This window comes from Ascoidea rubescens (assembly GCF_001661345.1).
Source record: "Ascoidea rubescens DSM 1968 unplaced genomic scaffold ASCRUscaffold_4, whole genome shotgun sequence".
NCBI classification, from domain to species: domain Eukaryota; kingdom Fungi; phylum Ascomycota; class Saccharomycetes; order Ascoideales; family Ascoideaceae; genus Ascoidea; species Ascoidea rubescens.
Window position 1 is genome coordinate 345403 of NW_017962916.1, and position 23144 is coordinate 368546.

The 23144-nt window shown below is 32.3% G+C and overlaps 8 protein-coding genes across 8 annotated transcripts; 6 read left to right on the forward strand and 2 right to left on the reverse strand.

The window, feature by feature from the left end:
• Positions 1-373: 373 nt before the first annotated feature.
• ASCRUDRAFT_7330 (uncharacterized protein) lies at positions 374-1285 on the forward strand (the record flags this gene model as incomplete). Its single annotated transcript, XM_020192229.1, has 1 exon — positions 374-1285. One exon carries the CDS (start codon positions 374-376, stop codon positions 1283-1285), a length of 912 nt encoding a protein of 303 aa, XP_020048164.1.
• Positions 1286-1766: 481 nt separating this feature from the next.
• ASCRUDRAFT_75127 (uncharacterized protein) lies at positions 1767-2809 on the forward strand. Its single transcript, XM_020192939.1, has one exon. The coding sequence runs from the start codon at positions 1913-1915 to the stop codon at positions 2705-2707; it is 795 nt and encodes a 264-aa protein (XP_020048165.1). The 5' UTR covers positions 1767-1912; the 3' UTR covers positions 2708-2809.
• Positions 2810-3876: 1067 nt separating this feature from the next.
• ASCRUDRAFT_17874 (acetate uptake transporter family protein) lies at positions 3877-4449 on the reverse strand (the record flags this gene model as incomplete). The annotated part of the gene is made up of 1 exon (XM_020189508.1): positions 3877-4449. A coding segment is annotated over one exon (573 nt), but the record flags the coding sequence as incomplete, so codon positions are not given.
• A 5544-nt stretch (positions 4450-9993) lies between these two features.
• On the forward strand, positions 9994-10566 carry ASCRUDRAFT_26005 (acetate uptake transporter family protein; the record flags this gene model as incomplete). Its single annotated transcript, XM_020189924.1, has 1 exon — positions 9994-10566. A coding segment is annotated over one exon (573 nt), but the record flags the coding sequence as incomplete, so codon positions are not given.
• Positions 10567-12220: 1654 nt separating this feature from the next.
• Positions 12221-14089, forward strand: ASCRUDRAFT_7334 (leucine-rich repeat domain-containing protein; the record flags this gene model as incomplete). Its single annotated transcript, XM_020192244.1, has 1 exon — positions 12221-14089. The coding sequence occupies one exon, from the start codon at positions 12221-12223 to the stop codon at positions 14087-14089; it is 1869 nt and encodes a 622-aa protein (XP_020048168.1).
• A 602-nt stretch (positions 14090-14691) lies between these two features.
• On the forward strand, positions 14692-16876 carry ASCRUDRAFT_75130 (CTD-interacting domain-containing protein). The gene has a single exon (XM_020192940.1). It carries the CDS (start codon positions 14755-14757, stop codon positions 16693-16695), a length of 1941 nt encoding a protein of 646 aa, XP_020048169.1. The 5' UTR covers positions 14692-14754; the 3' UTR covers positions 16696-16876.
• A 220-nt stretch (positions 16877-17096) lies between these two features.
• On the forward strand, positions 17097-19574 carry ASCRUDRAFT_75131 (auxin efflux carrier). The gene has a single exon (XM_020192941.1). The coding sequence runs from the start codon at positions 17425-17427 to the stop codon at positions 19342-19344; it is 1920 nt and encodes a 639-aa protein (XP_020048170.1). The 5' UTR covers positions 17097-17424; the 3' UTR covers positions 19345-19574.
• Positions 19575-19895: 321 nt separating this feature from the next.
• ASCRUDRAFT_80231 (uncharacterized protein) lies at positions 19896-22472 on the reverse strand (the record flags this gene model as incomplete). Its single annotated transcript, XM_020194476.1, has 2 exons — positions 19896-20110; positions 20159-22472. 2 exons carry the CDS (start codon positions 22470-22472, stop codon positions 19896-19898), a joined length of 2529 nt encoding a protein of 842 aa, XP_020048171.1.
• Between the last annotated feature and the right edge of the window lie 672 nt (positions 22473-23144).

Below are 23144 nucleotides of genomic sequence, written 5' to 3' on the forward strand. Positions count from 1 at the left end.
CTTATGTATCATAATGTGCTACTATGCAATCACATGCGACAGCGATATCCTACCCTCTGAGTGGTCCCATCCAATTGGTTGTTTTCAATTTAACCCAAAAACATCGAAAGATGTTGGGAAATTATAAACATTTCAACGAAAATGATATCTTTTTAGCTAATGACTTTTTAAGCGAAACTGTATTGGGTGCAATTATAAATAGTTTGCTCACTTGAAACAGTTTTATAACTTTTGTGATTTTTCATTTTTTCATTTTTTCTTTCTTTCTTTCATTTTTTTCCTTTTTCCTTTTTCCTTTTTCCTTTTTCCTTTTTCCTTTTCCTTTTTAAAGTTTTTATTCATTCAAGATATAAATCTTCAAGTCATTATCAAAATGAATTATTCAAACAAAAAGTCGCTTCGAAAACCTGATAACGTTTATTCCTCGTATCTAAACGCATTTTCATTTATACTGATTTCAATATCTTTATATTATAAATGTCAATTAACCTTGCCATCCAATTTAAAATTGGCTGGTAATAAACAATTTCTATCAACTTTAATTTGTCTATTGACTTTAGTTTATAATCTAATAACCATTATATGTTTTTTCTTGAACAAAATAAATAGTAATCATAATCATAATCTTAATCTTAATATTAATCACAATCTTAATCATAATAATAATAATAAAGACAAACTAAGTGTCAGTTCTTTATACTATTTTAAAAACAACTTCATTCATTCAATCTGTTTAATTATCCAATTTTTGATATTCGTAATCTATTGGCCTTTGAAATTGTATAACAGAGATTTACTTTATTATTCTTCATCCAATTCAAAATCTTTTCCGGATATATTATCTAACCAGCTCTCATCATTAACCTCTTCTGCTTCTTCATCTAATGTCAATAACTATGATGAATTAAATTTTTTAATTGAACTCACCATCCATATTCTACCTTATTTATTATTATTAACTGATTTCTTATTTTTCTTGCCAAACTACCAAATTAAGAAAAGATTAATCAGTTTACTCATAGCAGTTTTGATTTTTTTTTATTATGTTTTCTTACTACTATTGGTTGATACAGGATTAAATCAAAATTTACCTTACCCTTTCTTGCAAAGTTTAATTTACTCAATCAATCATAATAATATTAAAAGTATTTTCTTAGATGTTTTAATTATCTTGGTGGTTTGCAATTTATCTTTTATCGTTTTTATTATTCATAAAAAACTACATTCATTAGCTGTTAAAAACAAAATCAATGAAAAACCAATAACATTTTTGGAATTGATTTAATTTTAACAAAAAAATTAAAAACAACAACAACACACACAAACACATATTAAATTAATAACCTGATTTATCTGATTTTTCCATTTTAATTACTTATATTCTTACATTTTTACATTTTTACATTTTTAATTTCTCAATTTCTTATATTCTTATAATTTGGTTCATCTCACTCTATTACGGGTTTTCTCTGGTAAAATCGCTCTCATTAAATCGTTGATTGAGATTGTATCTTTGAATGAAACCTTTTGCCCCATTTTTTATAGTCCATATATTAAATGCACAAAATGCTGTTTTCATTGATTGATACCCACGCTTTTTGTTTACCCCAGACATCCAACACCAAAATCCCATGACGTCATCCTCCGATAACCGATAACCGATAAGCGTCCCCGTGCAAACAAAATCGTTCCGCCACTCTAGGTTACCCTGTGGCTGTTTTTATCAGCTGCCATTACACACCATCTATCCAGAGAACCCGCCCATAAGAAAACATAAATACTTCTCAATTCAAACATTCAATTAAAGTGGAAGCAAAGTGGAAGCAAAATTACAGCACTTTTTTCCATTTCAATCGCAATTCCAATTACCATACACAATAACTCTCTAACAACGCCCAATTCATTCCATAAAATGGCCTCTACTTCCAAAGAACCCATCGACTCATCAACTACTAGAGTTGTTCCCCAGAATCACTCTTCTTCTGTATCCCATAAAAATATAAAGTCCCTATTGTTGAATGTTTCCTGTCTCTTGATCTCTTCATATGGTTTAATCTTCATCACAAAATTGCAATTGCCCTCCAACTTGTCCAACGCTGGTCATAAACAGTTTCTCACAAACATTTCCTGCGTGCTAACAATCATAAACTACTTATTTGCAATTGTTTCTCAGTTGCTCAATTCTCCATCCTTGTATTCTTTCAAAAATAATTATGTCCATTCAATTGCTTTGATATTGGAGTCTATTGTTTTTATCATCTACTGGCCTTTAAAACTTTTTTTCATCCATTTAATTGCTTATAAAAGAGACGTTGATCTTACTGATCTTGGTGAAATTGATATTGAAACCACAATCCCAGATGGTGGATTAAGCTCTCTTCCCTTCTCTATTGATTTTTCTATTCATTTTGTTCCTTATGTCTCTTTATTAATCGACTATATGTTTTTCCTGCCAAATTTCACAATCTCAAACTCAAAGGTCTTCTTTATTACTTTCTCTTTATCTGTTTCCTATTGGTTTTGGTTAGACTATTTAATTGACCCATCTAATGGTGATTCATATCCTTATCCATTTTTGAATTTCAGTACCTCATCAAGATTAATCATATTTTTTATTGTTTCTGTAGTCGCCTTGGGCTCTTTTCTACTTCATAAAAAAATTCATTCACTTATAGTTGAAAAGAGATCTCTGTCAAAATCATTATAATTCCAGAATTTCATAATATTTTAAAGATTGCCTATAGGCTTATAAATTAAATTATTAAAACATAAAATAATATCTTCAGAACAGCTAAAGTATTATATAAATTTTTGTTCATTTTCATTGCTTTTAAATAATTATAATAAATACTATTTATATTACTCAGAAAAAGTTACTATTTCAAATCTTCAAAAAATATATTTCTCACATAATCTAACATTTTTCAATTAATAGTAAGAACTTCAAAGATAAAATCAAAACTGAATGAAAATAAAATAGCAATACCCACTGCAATGGGACGGTCTCTAATTGGCCAATTCAGCTCTGATCCTCTGTTTCTGCTTCTTTTGGTTCTTTTGGTTCTTTTGGTTCTTGATCATCTGTATCCAGTTTTTGTATTGTGTATTGTGTATTGTAGTGGTGATATCCACTGACTTGAAAAATATGTTGAATCATTAGCACTCCCAGAGCTGGCAGATGCTGTGAAGTAACAGTTGCAACAGATGGTAGGAGAGAGTTAAACGCCAGTGAATGTCCTCGAGATGGTGTGCTATTCAAGCTGGATCAGAATTACCAGTCTCTATTTGATCCAATTGAATGATTTAGTTGAGCATTACACATTACTCTGAGCGAAAGAACTCACTCTCATATACTCATATATATGCCTCAAATAATGGTTTGATGGTTTGATTACATTAAAGTTTATTAAAGTTAGATCAAAAGTATAAAATGCATCATAAATTATTAATTATATCAAAGTTCGTCTATGGACGAACATAGGAAAAGGAAATCAAAAAGTAATAATAATAATAAAAATAATAAAAATAATAAAAATAAAAATAAAATAAAATAAAAATCTATCACCATGCAAGGAAAAAAACCTATAATTATTCACAAAATAATAAAATCACAAAAATAAAGTCACAGATTTAAAAAATCCAAAAAAAAAATAAAAAAATTAGTCAATTTTAGCTGAGTCTATCCACCATATTGCTAGGTTATCGAGATAGATCAAATCATTTCTTGAAAATTATTATGCTGTTGGTAAACCAAAATAAGCAGCATATTCACCAAATTTTAATATACTTGTTGTAAGCTTGTTGTAAGCGTTTAATGATGACAAAAATTTAATTGCTTTCCAAATCTTGGGACTTTTTCTTGTCTTTTGCTAACGTTGGCATCATGATGGTTCTGATGTGAATGTACGAATTTTCTTCTGTTGACAAGGCATTGAAGGCTATGAAAAATGCTAGGAATGCTGCAATGACACCCAACACACCTCCGGCTCTGGCACAGGAAACTGAGTTTGTGAATTTGGATGTACCGTTGACTGTGAAGACAACAACAACCAACCATAGTAACGAGCAAAAGTAGCAGCTGCCTTTCAAGGTGCAAAGAGCCATCATGAACGTCAAGATTGCCCACGAGATATTGAAGAAACCCATGGCATTGTTGAATTGCTGGACATCATCGCCATAAGCAGATCTGATTCCAAAGGCATCGGTGTGGATGGCACCCCAGGACATCCAAAAACCTCCATACGAGGCAAATGCACAGCAGCCAAAAGTATCACCGGCGATGAATGCTAGGACTCCAGCAACAAATTGAATGAATCCACCATAGAAAAATGCTAGTCCGGCAACGATGTTTTCCTTTTCAACGCCCATGGCTCTGGCATTGGTGAATGAGAATAACAATGTGGTCAAAGCAAACGAACACAATCCCAATGGACCTGGATCTGCAAATCGTGATTTTGATTGTGGTTGTTGTTGTTGTTGTTGAAATTGGTTTTCACTGTTGTTGTGTTCCAAGTATGGGTTACCAGCTGTCAAAGTTTTTGAAAAGCACAAGCTTCTTAGCAAGTCGTCTTTGTTGACTCTTGTTTTGCCGATGTGGATGAAGTTGTCATATTCTTCATGGTCTGTGTCGTAGTAGTCATCATTTTCGTGTAATTTATTGACTGGAATATCTTGTTGTTTTGCGGACATTTTGAGTATTGAAATATTGTATGCTTAAATGAGATAAATAAGATAAGTGAGATAGTAAATTTAGTTGATTGAATGAATTGTATTATAATGATTAATGTTGTATTATATTATACTGTAATGTATAAAATGATAATGATAGAAATAGGTAGACATTGTGGCGATATTTATATATGAGTCTGAATAGTAGTGTATGCTAATGGGAACCTCTGATGGGGTAGTCTAATGAAGGTGATCAATATAGTTATCAGGTATAATTGGCAAAATGTGATATATAGTGATGGTGATGGTGATGGTGTTGTTGGGACTATATTTTGTTTATCTCTACAGTGTTCCGATCATTGATGAAAAGTTTTAGAATTTTAAAAAATAAAAATTTAAAAATTTAAAATGACAAAAACCACAATCGAATAATCAGAAGGTCCATCAGTGATACAAGTGTCGTATTCAGATTTATTCAGAAAAAGAAAATGTCTCAAGTCTGTACGCTCGATAAAAAGAAATAAAGAAAGAAAGAAAGAAAGAAAGAAAGAGAGAGCTAAGCAGCCCAAAAAGATTAAGTTATGTGCGTACATTGAAGCTCTGGGTGCGTTCAGTGCATATAAAAATAGACTGTAGAACTGGAAGAGCAGGGTTATGATTTGTAACCACAACCATAACCATAATTGGACAGTGCACCAACAAGGGCACTATCGTGGGAAAGGCTGAATCAGGATATGTCTAAGAAGACGATCGAAGATGATCGAGACAAGTAAAGCCATTTGTGAGCCAGAATTGCGACAGGCAGGTATTGATCGATGGCAGATGGAGAAGCAAAGTCATGGTCTGACCAACAGCCATTTTGAACAAAGGCGTCTGAGGCATCCCGACCAAACGTGACTCCCAAGAAACCAGAAAAGATGGAGAAGCTCAGAAAGATGGAGAACCCCAAAGAGCTGAGCGACAGCACAAATCAAGTACAACAAGCAAAACGAGCCAAAAAAAAAAAAAAGAGAGAGAAACGAGAAACGAGAAGCGAGAGAAGAGAAGGGGGAACTGTGCTGCTCACCGACACCCATCAGGACTGGCCAAAAAGAAGAGGTGTGGAAATTGAGACGAAAACAATGGTGGGGCCTCCACCCTTGCTGCCTGCAAAATCCCCAGAACCCTCAGAACCCACAGAACCCATGGCTTGCAGGCGTGCAGCTGGAAATCAGCAGCTGGAAATATCATGATTGGCCTGGTCGGGCCTGATTTGACGTGGGTGCGGGCGCGTTGTGCTCGTGGGAAGCAGGGAGTTTTGAGCCACCACAAGCTGCAAAACTCTACTAGCCGTTCCCTGTGTGTTCGTGGGAGCCTTTGGTCGGCCCCACCTTGTTTCCACAAACGGTCAACTGCCCATTTGGCTACTTAACCACCTAGCCTCTCAAACAGTCACCCACTGGGTTGTTGATAGCCAGTAGGCTGTAGCAGCACCTAATAACACTGTTCTAAATATACACAGCACCTTCGCACTGATACACTGATACAATGTGATCTGAAATCTGGATTATATGTTGTTGATTATCTCACTCACATGTTTGGTTTCAACATAATGTGCGGTCTGGTGCTAATGAATGTTTTAATTCAATAGATTTGAAAAGGTGGGTGAATTGAGTGATTTTAATCTCGATATCGATAGGAACACAGATACATATGCAAATCGCCAATAACCACCGCCGTTTCTCAGTGCGCTTGCAAAATAAAGTGCTGAGTAAATTCAGCAGTTGGGTGTGTTAAAGCAAAGCTTTGCTGTTATACAGTTCTATCAGATATTGCAACGTGAGCAATGTGTAGTTGGGTTCTGGAGCAAGATTAGGGTGAATATTTAATATTTAGAGCATGGATAATTGCAGGCAGCTATGGCTGCGCTTTTGGTTCATATTGGGCATGATTTTGAAGGGTTCCGATATATAGTTCAGCAGTCAACTTAAAGTGGCATGCCTGCGTACGTGTGCATGCAATTGGTATTTCAGTGCGTTGTGTTGCTGATCAAAACCCGTTTTGTTTTGGTTCTAACTAATGTTTAATTGTTTTGTGTTTTTATATACTATGACATCTAGATATGCCATTCATTATTGTTGCTCAAATAAATGTGTTTTATTTCAGTAACAAATTTTTTTACAATCTTAAGTTTAAAATGTGTTTAGTGATAGTAAGTTTTGATTGAAATATTAGACTGATGCTCACTAATTTGATATTTTGGTCTCTATTCGGAGTGTATTGAAATATTGTAAGTTTTTTAGTTGAACTTTTATGTTTTAATTTGTGCTTATAAAACAATTTTCAAAATTTGAAATTTATTAAAAATAGTTTATAAATGTTGTATTGATCGGGTTTAAACAATATATTATTGTTATTGATTTTTATTTGCTTATTTTCATTGGATTGTTGGATTTATTTCAAGTTTATACTCAAATTTCATTTAAAACAATTGATAATTACCTAAATATCTTTTAGATCACAATTGTGTATGGTTTGGAACGTCTTTTTTGTGTTAAATTTTAATCAATCAATGCTCTGGTAAGATTTTTTGTCAAAATAATCAATATTGAATAGTTATAATGACTTTCTTAAATTTCCAAATCAATCAGATATTGTAGTTAGTTTTAACTAAAACATGGTTTTCAAAATGATTTTTTAGAATCATAGGAGAGTATCAGAAAGATTAGTATTATTATGTTCTGAAAATAAACATAATAATAATAATAAATTTTGGCTCAAAAAATCTTGGCCCCAACAATATGTATGAAATATGTTATATTATTATCTAATATATTGCTATCTAATATTTATATAACAAGTACTAATATCATTTAGCAAACCGATACCTTATTTCATAATGCTATTAATAAAACTAAGACTTTAAAATTGATCCATCTTTTTCTTGGTCATTCAACCAGAATATAATAAAAATCTAATTTAAATTGATGAGAAAGTGATGTTGGTAACCAATTATTAGCAATTTAATCAATAATTAATAATTTTGTTTTCTTTTAATCAAATAACAAAAAGTGGATCGCTTAGTCAGAAATAATTAAAGACACAACACAACGCACTGAAATACCAATTGCATGCACACGTACGCAGGCATGCCACTTTAAGTTGACTGCTGAACTATATATCGGAACCCTTCAAAATCATGCCCAATATGAACCAAAAGCGCAGCCATAGCTGCCTGCAATTATCCATGCTCTAAATATTAAATATTCACCCTAATCTTGCTCCAGAACCCAACTACACATTGCTCACGTTGCAATATCTGATAGAACTGTATAACAGCAAAGCTTTGCTTTAACACACCCAACTGCTGAATTTACTCAGCACTTTATTTTGCAAGCGCACTGAGAAACGGCGGTGGTTATTGGCGATTTGCATATGTATCTGTGTTCCTATCGATATCGAGATTAAAATCACTCAATTCACCCACCTTTTCAAATCTATTGAATTAAAACATTCATTAGCACCAGACCGCACATTATGTTGAAACCAAACATGTGAGTGAGATAATCAACAACATATAATCCAGATTTCAGATCACATTGTATCAGTGTATCAGTGCGAAGGTGCTGTGTATATTTAGAACAGTGTTATTAGGTGCTGCTACAGCCTACTGGCTATCAACAACCCAGTGGGTGACTGTTTGAGAGGCTAGGTGGTTAAGTAGCCAAATGGGCAGTTGACCGTTTGTGGAAACAAGGTGGGGCCGACCAAAGGCTCCCACGAACACACAGGGAACGGCTAGTAGAGTTTTGCAGCTTGTGGTGGCTCAAAACTCCCTGCTTCCCACGAGCACAACGCGCCCGCACCCACGTCAAATCAGGCCCGACCAGGCCAATCATGATATTTCCAGCTGCTGATTTCCAGCTGCACGCCTGCAAGCCATGGGTTCTGTGGGTTCTGAGGGTTCTGGGGATTTTGCAGGCAGCAAGGGTGGAGGCCCCACCATTGTTTTCGTCTCAATTTCCACACCTCTTCTTTTTGGCCAGTCCTGATGGGTGTCGGTGAGCAGCACAGTTCCCCCTTCTCTTCTCTCGCTTCTCGTTTCTCGTTTCTCTCTCTTTTTTTTTTTTTTGGCTCGTTTTGCTTGTTGTACTTGATTTGTGCTGTCGCTCAGCTCTTTGGGGTTCTCCATCTTTCTGAGCTTCTCCATCTTTTCTGGTTTCTTGGGAGTCACGTTTGGTCGGGATGCCTCAGACGCCTTTGTTCAAAATGGCTGTTGGTCAGACCATGACTTTGCTTCTCCATCTGCCATCGATCAATACCTGCCTGTCGCAATTCTGGCTCACAAATGGCTTTACTTGTCTCGATCATCTTCGATCGTCTTCTTAGACATATCCTGATTCAGCCTTTCCCACGATAGTGCCCTTGTTGGTGCACTGTCCAATTATGGTTATGGTTGTGGTTACAAATCATAACCCTGCTCTTCCAGTTCTACAGTCTATTTTTATATGCACTGAACGCACCCAGAGCTTCAATGTACGCACATAACTTAATCTTTTTGGGCTGCTTAGCTCTCTCTTTCTTTCTTTCTTTCTTTCTTTCTTTATTTCTTTTTATCGAGCGTACAGACTTGAGACATTTTCTTTTTCTGAATAAATCTGAATACGACACTTGTATCACTGATGGACCTTCTGATTATTCGATTGTGGTTTTTGTCATTTTAAATTTTTAAATTTTTATTTTTTAAAATTCTAAAACTTTTCATCAATGATCGGAACACTGTAGAGATAAACAAAATATAGTCCCAACAACACCATCACCATCACCATCACTATATATCACATTTTGCCAATTATACCTGATAACTATATTGATCACCTTCATTAGACTACCCCATCAGAGGTTCCCATTAGCATACACTACTATTCAGACTCATATATAAATATCGCCACAATGTCTACCTATTTCTATCATTATCATTTTATACATTACAGTATAATATAATACAACATTAATCATTATAATACAATTCATTCAATCAACTAAATTTACTATCTCACTTATCTTATTTATCTCATTTAAGCATACAATATTTCAATACTCAAAATGTCCGCAAAACAACAAGATATTCCAGTCAATAAATTACACGAAAATGATGACTACTACGACACAGACCATGAAGAATATGACAACTTCATCCACATCGGCAAAACAAGAGTCAACAAAGACGACTTGCTAAGAAGCTTGTGCTTTTCAAAAACTTTGACAGCTGGTAACCCATACTTGGAACACAACAACAGTGAAAACCAATTTCAACAACAACAACAACAACCACAATCAAAATCACGATTTGCAGATCCAGGTCCATTGGGATTGTGTTCGTTTGCTTTGACCACATTGTTATTCTCATTCACCAATGCCAGAGCCATGGGCGTTGAAAAGGAAAACATCGTTGCCGGACTAGCATTTTTCTATGGTGGATTCATTCAATTTGTTGCTGGAGTCCTAGCATTCATCGCCGGTGATACTTTTGGCTGCTGTGCATTTGCCTCGTATGGAGGTTTTTGGATGTCCTGGGGTGCCATCCACACCGATGCCTTTGGAATCAGATCTGCTTATGGCGATGATGTCCAGCAATTCAACAATGCCATGGGTTTCTTCAATATCTCGTGGGCAATCTTGACGTTCATGATGGCTCTTTGCACCTTGAAAGGCAGCTGCTACTTTTGCTCGTTACTATGGTTGGTTGTTGTTGTCTTCACAGTCAACGGTACATCCAAATTCACAAACTCAGTTTCCTGTGCCAGAGCCGGAGGTGTGTTGGGTGTCATTGCAGCATTCCTAGCATTTTTCATAGCCTTCAATGCCTTGTCAACAGAAGAAAATTCGTACATTCACATCAGAACCATCATGATGCCAACGTTAGCAAAAGACAAGAAAAAGTCCCAAGATTTGGAAAGCAATTAAATTTTTGTCATCATTAAACGCTTACAACAAGCTTACAACAAGTATATTAAAATTTGGTGAATATGCTGCTTATTTTGGTTTACCAACAGCATAATAATTTTCAAGAAATGATTTGATCTATCTCGATAACCTAGCAATATGGTGGATAGACTCAGCTAAAATTGACTAATTTTTTTATTTTTTTTTTGGATTTTTTAAATCTGTGACTTTATTTTTGTGATTTTATTATTTTGTGAATAATTATAGGTTTTTTTCCTTGCATGGTGATAGATTTTTATTTTATTTTATTTTTATTTTTATTATTTTTATTATTTTTATTATTATTATTACTTTTTGATTTCCTTTTCCTATGTTCGTCCATAGACGAACTTTGATATAATTAATAATTTATGATGCATTTTATACTTTTGATCTAACTTTAATAAACTTTAATGTAATCAAACCATCAAACCATTATTTGAGGCATATATATGAGTATATGAGAGTGAGTTCTTTCGCTCAGAGTAATGTGTAATGCTCAACTAAATCATTCAATTGGATCAAATAGAGACTGGTAATTCTGATCCAGCTTGAATAGCACACCATCTCGAGGACATTCACTGGCGTTTAACTCTCTCCTACCATCTGTTGCAACTGTTACTTCACAGCATCTGCCAGCTCTGGGAGTGCTAATGATTCAACATATTTTTCAAGTCAGTGGATATCACCACTACAATACACAATACACAATACAAAAACTGGATACAGATGATCAAGAACCAAAAGAACCAAAAGAACCAAAAGAAGCAGAAACAGAGGATCAGAGCTGAATTGGCCAATTAGAGACCGTCCCATTGCAGTGGCTACTTTATGCTATAATCTATAGTTCCAGCAGTCAATAATCCAAGTCATAGATAAAAAAGATTGTTAGTTATCACTTTGGACTCTAATAAATGGATTCCATATTAATAACTGCTTGCTATAAGCTTATAGACATAATTGTATTTCTGAAAAAACTTAGAAATACGTTTATAATAATAACCCAAGATAATTATAAAACATGGCTTTAAAACCACCGAAAAGTTAAAGTTTGAGATAATTGGATTTTATTATATCTATGAGCGATTGTGTTTACACTATTTTTGAAAAATTTGTTAGGTTTTGTGATGGACACGATTTTAGAGGTATTATAGCTATCGTTAACTTTCAATTAAGATTTGTTCATCTAGAAAGAAGTAACCAACAGAAGTGCCTACTAAACTTATAGTGCATTAAAAACAAAAGAAGATCACATTTCTTTGGCGATAATATGGGATTGATTGATATTAGTCTCAATTTCCAATAATGGCTGGGTTTTATATAATTTAGCTTACTACTTTTGATTCATGTGGTGGAGTACCTCAATCGATTCTGAAAGAGGTGTAGACATGTTACTCAAAGTAAGTAAAAAAACTATAGCTACTAAAAATTTAGCAAGAACATCTTCTCTCCATTAATTAGTGCCCGCTGCTGAGATTTTAGTGTAATCAATTTCATATAAAATCATGGAGATTCAGTCTTTTTTTCCAAATGTTTTACAGCTTACAAACATCAATATACAAGTAAGAAGTGATTAGTTGAATCGGCCATGTTTTTCAAAAAGCAAATACCAATAGATATTTTTTTAGAAATCATAGCATTTCTTTCTAATGACAGACTATGGTTATTTACTTTAACTGATAATGTTGTAATTGCAGACTCAGCTTTAAATCATTTATTTGGTTCTGTGGTTTTGTTTGATCAACGTCTTGAAGATTATGAAAAATCAGTACTTCAGCTGTTTGCAGATTCTTTAGATGGAGTTCTAGTCAATTTTATTGATGTAAAGTTACTTCGTTTACACCTTCAAGTTTCAAAGCATTTCGTTTTATCATTTGGGAGGTCGTTTGGAAAAAAAAGACAACTCAAAATTTTAAGTAGTATTACATCAGATATGAAAAGTATTAAGGTATTTAAATTAAAAAATATTTATAATTTGGGAAGTCAAACAACAAACTTTAATGATTTTATAAATGGGTTTTTAATTCAAAACTCAAATACTTTACAATCTTTTCAAATCTCTGCCACAGATAATTGCTCTGAATTTTCTTTTATAAAAAAATTGCCCCCTTCGTTAAACTTAGAAAAATTTGGCTTATCTTTTCAAGAATATGAGGAATCTGATACTTCGTATCAAAAATCTACATTCATAAATGATCTTGTTAAAAAACAGATTCATTTAAAATTAACGCATTTAAATTTGTTAGCGATAAACTCTGAAGAAAATTCGTCAACCATTTTCAATCAATTTGATAAATTTGTGGAAGTAAAATTTTTAACATTTTTAAATCTCTCTTTAAACAATTTAACATCAGTTCCAACTCTCTCATATTTGGTTAATTTGAAAAAGTTGGTTTTTCAGATGAATGATATCCAGAAAATTGAAAACTTAAACGGCTTGATTAATTTGGAAATCTTAGATTTATCAAAAAACCAAATTCAAAACATAGAAAATTTAAGCAGCTTAATCAATTTAAGAAAATTAAAATTGGACCAAAATGAAATCAAAGAAATTAAAAATATAGACAGTTTGACAAAGTTGAAACATTTAAATTTGTCTTTAAATGAATTGGAAAAAATAAAAGGATTGGAAAGTTTAGTTGCACTAACCTATTTGGACTTATCACGTAATGAATTAGTACTGATAGAAAATTTATTAAATTTAAAACTGCTTACATATTTAAACCTTGAGTCTAATCAGATATCAGATGTAAGTGAAATTTCATTACTTGAAAATATTGTTTATTTAAATTTATCTTCCAATAAAATTGAAGAAATTTCAGATTTATTCAAGTTGAAAAACCTTAGAAAATTGGATTTATGCTCCAATGAAATCAAAGACACATCCAAATTTAATTTATTTCAGAATCTTCAATCATTAAATCTCTCGATGAACAAAATTGATACATTTTTGGTAGATTTGGATACAAAGTTATCTACATTAAAATATCTTAAATTGAATAGTAATAATATAAACGCTGTTCAAAATATTAAAGAATTATTTGATTTAGAATCATTAGAATTAGATGGAAACAAAATAACCGAATTTAGTGATGAATATGCCTCATTAAAAAAGTTGAAAAATTTATCATTGAGTTCCAATTTAATTGAAAAATACAAATCAAATGAGATTTTTGAGAGTCTTAAAACTTTGGATCTAAACCACAATTTGTTGAAAGACTTTGTGATTAAAAATGGATGTTTCCCTAATATAATTAACTTATTTCTTTTTTCCAACAACCTTGAGGGTATAAAGTTTGTTGATAGTGTTAAAGAGTGTGATTTTTGGTTAGATCTTGAGATTTTGGATTTGGGTAATAATTCAATAAAAGATCTCTTATGGACCAAAGATATTCCTGCTTCAATACGGAATAAAATCGACTTATCTGGAAATACGGTTGAAGCAGAAACCTGTTGAATCAGAGTTTGTGAATTAGAAGGACATTTGCATTTATATATCTCTTTTGGTAAAGCTGACCATTTATTATTTTATTGTAACTCTGAATTTTCATTATAAACAATTAATATTCAATGTATTCTTTTCTTATAAAGTATACAATGTTAGTGTTATATAGTAATATCCTATTTTTCAGAAATAATATAAACTAAATAAGCGATTCTACGTATGGAAACAAAAACAGCAAAAACAGTGAAGAAGTAGCAGAAAAAGAATTGCCCGATAGAGAGCTGATCCATTGGGGTGGATATCAAAAATTGTCGTTTCCGATTTTGGACTGCGACTTCCGTTCAAAGCAATGATTCGAAAATTTATTTGATACTACTCGTCCGAATAAACATGATCAATCATCAGCCGTTTAAAGTTCGAATACCAACGAAATCCGTGTCATTACACTTCAATTATCTCCGCAGTTCTAGCTTTTGCGCCCAAAAAACTTAGTTTGGGGTATTTTCCCGGTTCTATCATCTTCGTCAAGGGAGATATTTTCGTTTTGGAATCTCGCCTACCACTTTTTTTCACCTTACTATTTAATTTATAAATCTAACTCAATTATATATCATCGACAATCCATCTTTGAATTTTTAAGTCAACATTTATATTAGATCTAATAATAAAATTTAGAAATGTCATATTCTCAGGAAAAATTCACTACAAAGTTATTGGAACTAAATGAGACTCAAGCTTCAATTGTATCATTATCTCAATGGGTGTTATTTTACCATAGATTTGCTTCAATAACTGCCAAAACCTGGTCATCTTGTTTGAACGAAGCTCCAATTAACAAAAAAATCATTTTTATTTATTTAGCAAATGATGTTGTTCAACAAGCAAGAGCAAAACGTAAGACTGAATTTTTAGAAAACTTTGGTAAGATTTTGCCCAAATCAATTGAAAAATCATACAGTTCAGTACCTAGCGATACCAAGAAAAAAATTTTGAGAGTTGTTAATGTCTGGAAGGAAAGAAAGATATTTAAAGATGAAATTTTAAATGATATTACACAAAGAATTGATAATATTGATAAAAGAAATAAGATAACGTTTTCCAGTAATAATCATAATTCATTAAATAATAATAATAATAATAATAATAATAATAATAATAATAATAATAATAATAATAACAATAATAGTAACAATAATAGTAACAATAATAGTAACAATAATAATAACAATTACAATAGTAGTAATGGCAGTGATAATATTGGCAATAGTTTTGATTTTAATAACCCAAGTTTAATTGAAATTAATAGGCTTTATGGGACAATTAACAATAATCAACTTGAAATTGACTCATTGTATAAAAATTTTGATTTAGTTTACAACGAGTACTTTCATGAAGATGCCAATTTGCCTGAACCCACGATTTTTTTGAATAAGATTCAAGAAATTTTAAAAAAATATAAAGATTTTGAAAAATCATACTTGAGTAATATCAAATTTCAAAAGACGTTAATTTCAAACTTGGAGAACGTAATTTCAATGGAAAAATTAAAATTAATTAATTCCACAAGATTCAATCTAGCCAAAATTTTAAATGAGAAAAAAATAGATTTGAAATTAAAGAAATTGAATGAAACTAAAATAGACTTGGAACAAATGATTATTGAAAATAATTCAATTAATGTTGAAAACAAGTCTGAAAAGAATAAGATTAATTTGGAGGATATACGAAAAATCAAGTTTGGCACCAGTAGTAAAAGTATCAAATTAGAAAATAGTGGCAATCTTAAAGATGATGACATCCAGTTACCAAAATATGATAATGATTCTGATTCTGATTCTGATTCTGAAAAGGCTACAGCCAGCAAAAACGACCTAGACTTGGATTCGGATTCGGATTCAGATTCAGACTCAGATTCAGAAATGGATTTAGATTCAGAGACTGGTTCAAAGCCTGATAATGTATCAGCTCCCAAATCGGAAACAAAAATATCTTCCAACAATGCTCTTGGAATGCTGGTAGTAGATAGTCATCATAATAATAGCGATAATATAAATAGTGCCAATACTAATAATGCTGATAATAATAATGGCAATAAGAATATTGATAATAATGGCAAAGATAATCAAATAAATAACAATAGCGATAGCAATGGCAATAACAGTGACCACGATGAAGACATTGATAATATTAATCATATCCTTAATAATAAAAGGAAAATAACGTCTTTAAATGGTGATCCCGACAAAAGTGATGAAAAATCAGCCGAAAATAAAGAAACTGGCACACCAAGTGAAAAAGTTAATACCGGCGACGACCTGATAGAAACTTCTGCTAAAAAGCCAAAGATTGAGGATTCTAAGAACAGTACCCCGACCAGTAACAGCAGCAACGCCTTCATACCAAGCATAATGCCCGGCAATATAATCTCAGACAGAGATAATAATGATGATGATTTCATGAAATTGGCAAAACTAATTGCTAAAAATCAGAGTTCGACTCAGGAAACAACGAGCAATAGAGATGATGGGTACAATCCAACCGGATCGACAAACACAACCAACATGCCTTCGAACAGCTCTGTGAGTTTGGACGACTTGCTCAACAGGCTTTCGGGATAAATGTGGCACAAGTTGGTGGTTTTTAGTTGCTAGGTTTGCTTTGAGTGGAAGATTGTGTATTGTGTGATGATGCACCAATTAGAGTAATTCTGTAGGATATAAAGAAACACCGGATCGGGCAGTAGCCGCGCATCTCCTTCTAGTCTTGTGAATAAAGCAGTTCTTTCTGTCTCGCCTTGGCTGAAAAATGGAAAAAGACCAAGACCTGCAGGTATATGTTGAAAAACGCGGTCTGGGCCTAAGGTTGAGTAGATGAATCAGGTGACTGTATCTTGGCTAATCGCGCAACGTCTGATTTTGGAAAGGCCGTCGAGAAAAGTCTTTCAATTTCGAGAGTTTCGTCCAGCGAAAGAGGTTATTAATAAGCTTCACCTCAATGAGCCTGGCATTGCAAATTCTATTGGATGTGGAAGTATGTTTATAAGCACTTGTTTGAGTCATTCTTTTGCATGTTCAAACCTAGATTTCAGTTCTTTCGGAAAATCAGGTCCAAGTGCAAACCCCAGCTTTTTGTTTGCATTTACCAAATATTTATTCAATATAAGAAACTGCAACTTGCCCATATTTAAGAATAATAGAACCCAGCTACACTTCACCTAATCGAAGCATACAAATAACCTCTTGTTGCAGAGGATCGAGAAAAAGCGCTGGAAATTTACTGCAGGTCCTAATTAGTAATCAGCAATAAACAATAAACAACAACAGACAATAACAATAGCTTAACCTAAAATGGCAGTGGACATTGGAGTCATCATTTGGTGTGCAGTAAAACCCATTATCAAAATCTATTTTATTTTGGCTGTTGGTTTTATTTTATCAAAAAGAAACATTTTATCAGTAGAGACCACAAGAAATCTATCAGATATCCTCTTGACTACTTTGATTCCATGCATTCTCATAAACAAAGTCATTGCTAATATATCCTACACTGATATAAAATATATTGGACTAATTGCCTTATCATCATTTGTAATCACTCTGACAGGAGTGGCATTTGGATTTTTAGTCAACCTAATAACTCCAATTCCCAGAAGATGGAGAGGTGGTTCAATAGTAGCCTCTATGTTCACCAATAATGGTGATTTGCCAATTGCGTATATTCAAACATTGGCTACAACTTCTATTTTTTCCGAAAACCAAATTGATAAAGGTATTGCATTTGCATTTATTTTTGTCGCCATAACGACTCTTTATTGTTTTAACTTAGGCGGTTATAGGTTAGTTGAGTATGATTTGAAAAAGGATAAGCTTTTAGAAGCTCAGAAAAAGTTGGATTTGGAGCATAATGATAATCATGCAGAAAGTAATAACAATAATAGCAATAGCACTGATAATACTGACAATAGCAATAAAGAAAACAACCTAAAGAATACCTATAACAACAATGATAATGAAACAAGATTAAATATTAATGAAAACTCCAATACCAAAAATAGAATTAATGATATTGGCACTAAAAACGTTACATACAATAAAGATATAGATTCTATAGATTCAGATTCAGACTCCAACTCTATTAACCCTTATTTCATTAATCAATCTTCTGCTAATAACCCCAAATTCCAGAATAACGATCTAGCATTGGCCAAAACATCCTCAATAGCATCCGTATATTCTAGCAAAACTAAACTAAGGGCTATTGAATTAAGAAAATTACCGCCTCAAGAACTCGACGATGTTATCAACGAATATTCTTGCGAATCAAATGCAAATGCCAACTTTTCTAATGCTACAGACTCAAAACTAGGAAAATTGACAAAGACATTTTCGGTTCTATCAACTGAAATCGGTTTGCCAACTAACTCTGCATCTCAAATTACCAAGGACAAATACAGCTTATCTCGTAAATACTGTAATAGCTTGAAACCAGTTTTGAATTCGTCAACAATAGAAAAAAAATTGACGACCAAATATTCAAATAATGATATTCACACCAATAATAGTGATGACAATATGGAAGATAATTCAACATTAAATGGCCTCAGCGCAAATAATAGCGATAAACCCCAGAAAAGCAAAAAAAATGTTCGTCAACTCATTGTTAAGGGTCTCAAATTTTTTCTCACAAATTTTTTAAGACCAATTGCCTTGTCTTTGATTGTCTCTATAACAATTGCTTTAACACCATGGCTAAAAGCCTTATTTGTTGAAACCACAGTTGATATGCCAGATGCTCCAGATGGACAACCTCCTTTGAATTTTATCATGGATTTTACCTCTTATTTAGGTGCTGCTCAGGTCCCATTTGGTCTATTGTTATTGGGAAGTACTTTAGCACGATTAAATGTGAAGGAATTTCCTCCTGGATTTTGGAAAGCTGCTTCTTTATTGACTCTAATAAAATTGTGCGTAATGCCTATCATTGGTGTTTTATGGGTCAATAGATTGAAAAAAAGTGGATGGCTAAATATTGAAAAAGATGATGATATTCTTGCAGCTTTTATCATCTTATTAAACTGGGGATTGCCAACTTTTACAACTCAGGTTTATTTGACTGCTTTCTTCAGCCCCTTACCATCAGAAGATTTTCATCATGATCATTTGCAATTAGACTGTCTAGCCATTTGTCTACTATTCCAATATCCAATTTTAACCGTAAGTCTTCCATTTGTTGTAACATATGCATTAAAAGTCAACTTAGGTTTTTAAAATTTATCATCTGAAATAAAGGTTTTGATATGTTAGTTTTTTTATATGTCAGTTATATATTTATTTTTTCCATGTTCAGTGCTTTTTTTGGGAGGCTCAAGTTTATTTTATCTGTTCTTTTGGTTGTACGGGGTTTTTTTGTCTGTGTTTTTTTTTTATTATTTCATTTTACAATTTTCATATAAAATATTTCATATTCCAGACTTTATATATAATTAATTCATGAAATTGATAAACACATTAATTAAATAAAAATCCAACAAAAAGTCCTTTAAGGCTAATTTTATAGTCAGTATCTCGATGCAATCTTGAGTATATTTCAAAGTTTCAGTAACAAACATTGATTTGACATTTAATTAAACAAAAATTGAAAAGCTATAAGCAAACAACATCTGGTTTCAAAAACTGCCAAAAATGAAAAAAATAAAAATACCAAAAATAAGTGAGTGTGTTTTTTCATAAACCGTTATAATATATAGAAACCATAACAGTAAAATCCAATCTTTGTGAAAATAACAATATACATCTTTATTGATTTTCTTAAAATAAATTTAGTAAAAAAACTTTAGATTAATAATATCATCATTGTCAAGCCCAAGTTCATCTGGTGTAAAATCTTGGTTGATTTCAGCACCATTAAAGAAAATCTTCATTATTTGAAAATTCAAATGACTTTTCTTGCAAAAATCTTTTAAAGATGTCCCAATTTTAGCATTCTTGTTTACCTCAAGCCTGACTGAAACTCTTGAGGGGGACAGGTAGGTAACTTGAATGAAAATAGTGTTGACGCGTTTATTCGGCAAAATACTAGAACTTGTGTTTTTTTTATTTGATATGTTAGGATTTGAGAGTCTTTTTGAATCATTTGAAAATATAGGATGGTTAATATTTGCATTTTTATCAGGATTAGCAATAATAGGAGTATGCAAAACTTTTGGTGAGTTACTTTTCGAGAATAGATTCTGCGAACTAGCAAAAATTGATTTTCTTGGATCGGCAGAAAATGGGTTTTTAGTTGCAGAAACTGTAGATGGTTGATTATAATTAGATCTATTGAGAAAAAGTCTGTCTGAGCTTTTTTCTTTATCCGGAACCCATGGTGGTATAGATTTAGGTTTATTCTTGGAAATAATGTTCAAGTTTGCAATTTCATAACTTTTATTACCTAATCCAAAGGTGAATGGATGAGAATCATGAGGTGAGCTATGTCTGCTAAATGGATTGAGATTCTTATTGACATTACTTTGCAAACTTTTGGCTGGTTTGCTAGGAAGTGTTGGATGTTCTTTTGACTCATTGCTGGATAGCACTTGGTTTGGGCCAGCTGTTGTAACAGTTTCATTTGCTGGATGAAGAGGAGTTTGACTTTGAATGTTTTTGATTTTAGATGTTTGTTTTTCGTTGCTGTTATTATTGACCTTCGAACTTGTATCGTTCAACTTGGTTTTTGTCAGTGAAATATCGGAAGAATTTTCATTTTGTTTATGGGAACGAGCTTGATTAAGATCTTTGGTCTTAGTGGAATTGGGATGGTGTTTTTTAATGCTTTCAGGATCATCGGATTTTTCGATGTTAGAGGAGGATGAGTCTACTTGCGAGAACAATTGTTGATTTATCTTTTTGTGAGCCAAATTCAATTGTTCTTTTGAAATGACTTGTTTTGATTTTTTCTCAAATACATCAATAATATCATAATGATTTATATTCAATTTCTGAATTGTTGATTCTTTTGAGACGTCAATTTCAACATCCTTGTGTTTATAAATTAAATTGGAGCCTTCTTGGGTGGAAATCTTTTCAGTACTTAAAAAAGTATTAATATGATCTTGGATTTTTGTATTTAAAAATTCCTCAATTGTTTCATGAGTTGAAACGATTTGAGTTACAGTTATATTTGTTGTGAGTTTAAAAAATACTAAGCAAAATGTTTGTAGTTTTCGATGATCAGCATTCTCATTTTCAAATGATTCATCATCAGATACAATTCTAAGTCTTTTACGGTTTTTTCTTTTATTGTTAATTTTATCATCTTCATAATCGTCATCATCGTCGTCATATTCTTCTTCACTGATATCAATATCAATTTTCTCATTTGTAAGATGAGAATCCGCCTTTTTAGGAGATTGTATAGGAGGAGGTTCTTCTTTCGTGGTAGTAGTGTCTTTTGGATCCATTTGTATTTGATGTTTTTGATTAAAAGTGGAGACCAGATTTCCCGTTAAATAATGCTGAGAAAAATCCTCAATTTTAGCTTCAATAATTTCTGTGGGAGAAATTTGCAGTATAGTGAATTTATCAGATAAATTATTCAAAATTTTTTGGTTTTTATTTCTGAAGATAACACATTTGCTAAGATTGTTTTGTAAATAATATAACGAATTATTTGGAAAGACCCTTAGAAGAAAATCAAACATGATATTTGAGAACGATATAAAAGAATTCAAATGATACTTGAAGATAATTGTAGAATACAAATGGGAATTATCTGTCTCTTGATTTGAGGAGCTATCAATTACCTCAGAGATTGGGAGGAGAAAAGTATGTTGAAATGAATCTGAAAGGGTATTATGATAGCCAGGAGATATATTTGAAGATAAATTTGCCAATTGATGTGAATTATTGGATTTTTGTTGGTGAATTAATTCATTTAATAAATAAACATCTTTGAATCTGATAGTTATATCTTTTGTTTTTGAGTGGTGAGGCATTTTAAACTGAATTTTGGAATTGGAGTAAGAACTTTTGTCATCATTTTTTGTTTTATTATTTTCCTTGTTATTATTATTATTATTAGTGATAGTAGTGGTAGTGGTAGTGGTAGTGGTATTAATATTAGTTGTAATAGTAGTATGATTTCCAGTATAGTTTTGATTATCATTTGCCTTTTCTTTTGGTTTTTGATTGTCATCACATTCATCCTGATTATATCGAATTAAAAATGTTGAAATATAAGAATTTGAGTTGAGGAATGATAAGTTTTTTATAATGACATCAATTTCAAATAGTTTTGTAAAAAAGAAGTTGTTGACTAAAAAACTTAAAGTCAAATCATTAGTTAGAAAAAGCCTGTAGCCTTTAAAATAAAACTCGATAAAATTACTATCATTGAAGTTTTGTATTTGGATCATATTCGAATAGTCTTTGAAAATTTTTATGATTGGTTTCAGAATGCCTATTTTCAAAAACAAAATAGTTGGGATAAAATTTGAATTTATAACTTTAAATAGTATCTTGTTTGTTTTTGTGTCGTAGATTTCATCATTATTTTCGATAGTACGATGGGCATTTATAACTGCCTGCACAGGAGAAACAATAGAATCAGCCATTATGAGAAAATAAAGTAATGGTAGAGAAGATCAGGTCAAGACCCAAAACAGTCTGAGTATAAAGGCTCTCGAGGAAAGAAAAGTGGATCAATTATTTGTTTATGAATCACTAATGTATCTATTCATAAACTTTTGAAAGAAATCAAACCTCAAAAGATTTGTTTCTCACTTTTTCGCGACCAAAAAAATGAGACGATGCCGAAAAAAGCAATTTTCATTCTCTTTCTGAGATCCCAAACAAGAAGGCGCTAGCCTGCCCGAATAGGAAAATGCTTTAAAGTGGAAAAAGAGCCAAATCCAATTTGGCCAAAAATATGGTCTCGTTTGGAGTGTTCGAGATGGTTGTCATTGCAAAAAGCAAAGAGTGTTGCTTTTCAGATTTGAGAATACAGACAGTGGTTTCATGGGGCCCACATTTTAGATTAGTTTTGAAATTATATGTATGTGCTGGTGAGAAAAAAGTATCCAGAAACC

Coding starts and splice junctions, on each gene's coding strand:
- ASCRUDRAFT_75127 (XM_020192939.1), top strand. CDS start 1,913: ATGGCCTCTACTTCCAAAGAACCCATCGACTCATCAACTACTAGAGTT.
- ASCRUDRAFT_75131 (XM_020192941.1), top strand. CDS start 17,425: ATGGCAGTGGACATTGGAGTCATCATTTGGTGTGCAGTAAAACCCATT.
- ASCRUDRAFT_75130 (XM_020192940.1), top strand. CDS start 14,755: ATGTCATATTCTCAGGAAAAATTCACTACAAAGTTATTGGAACTAAAT.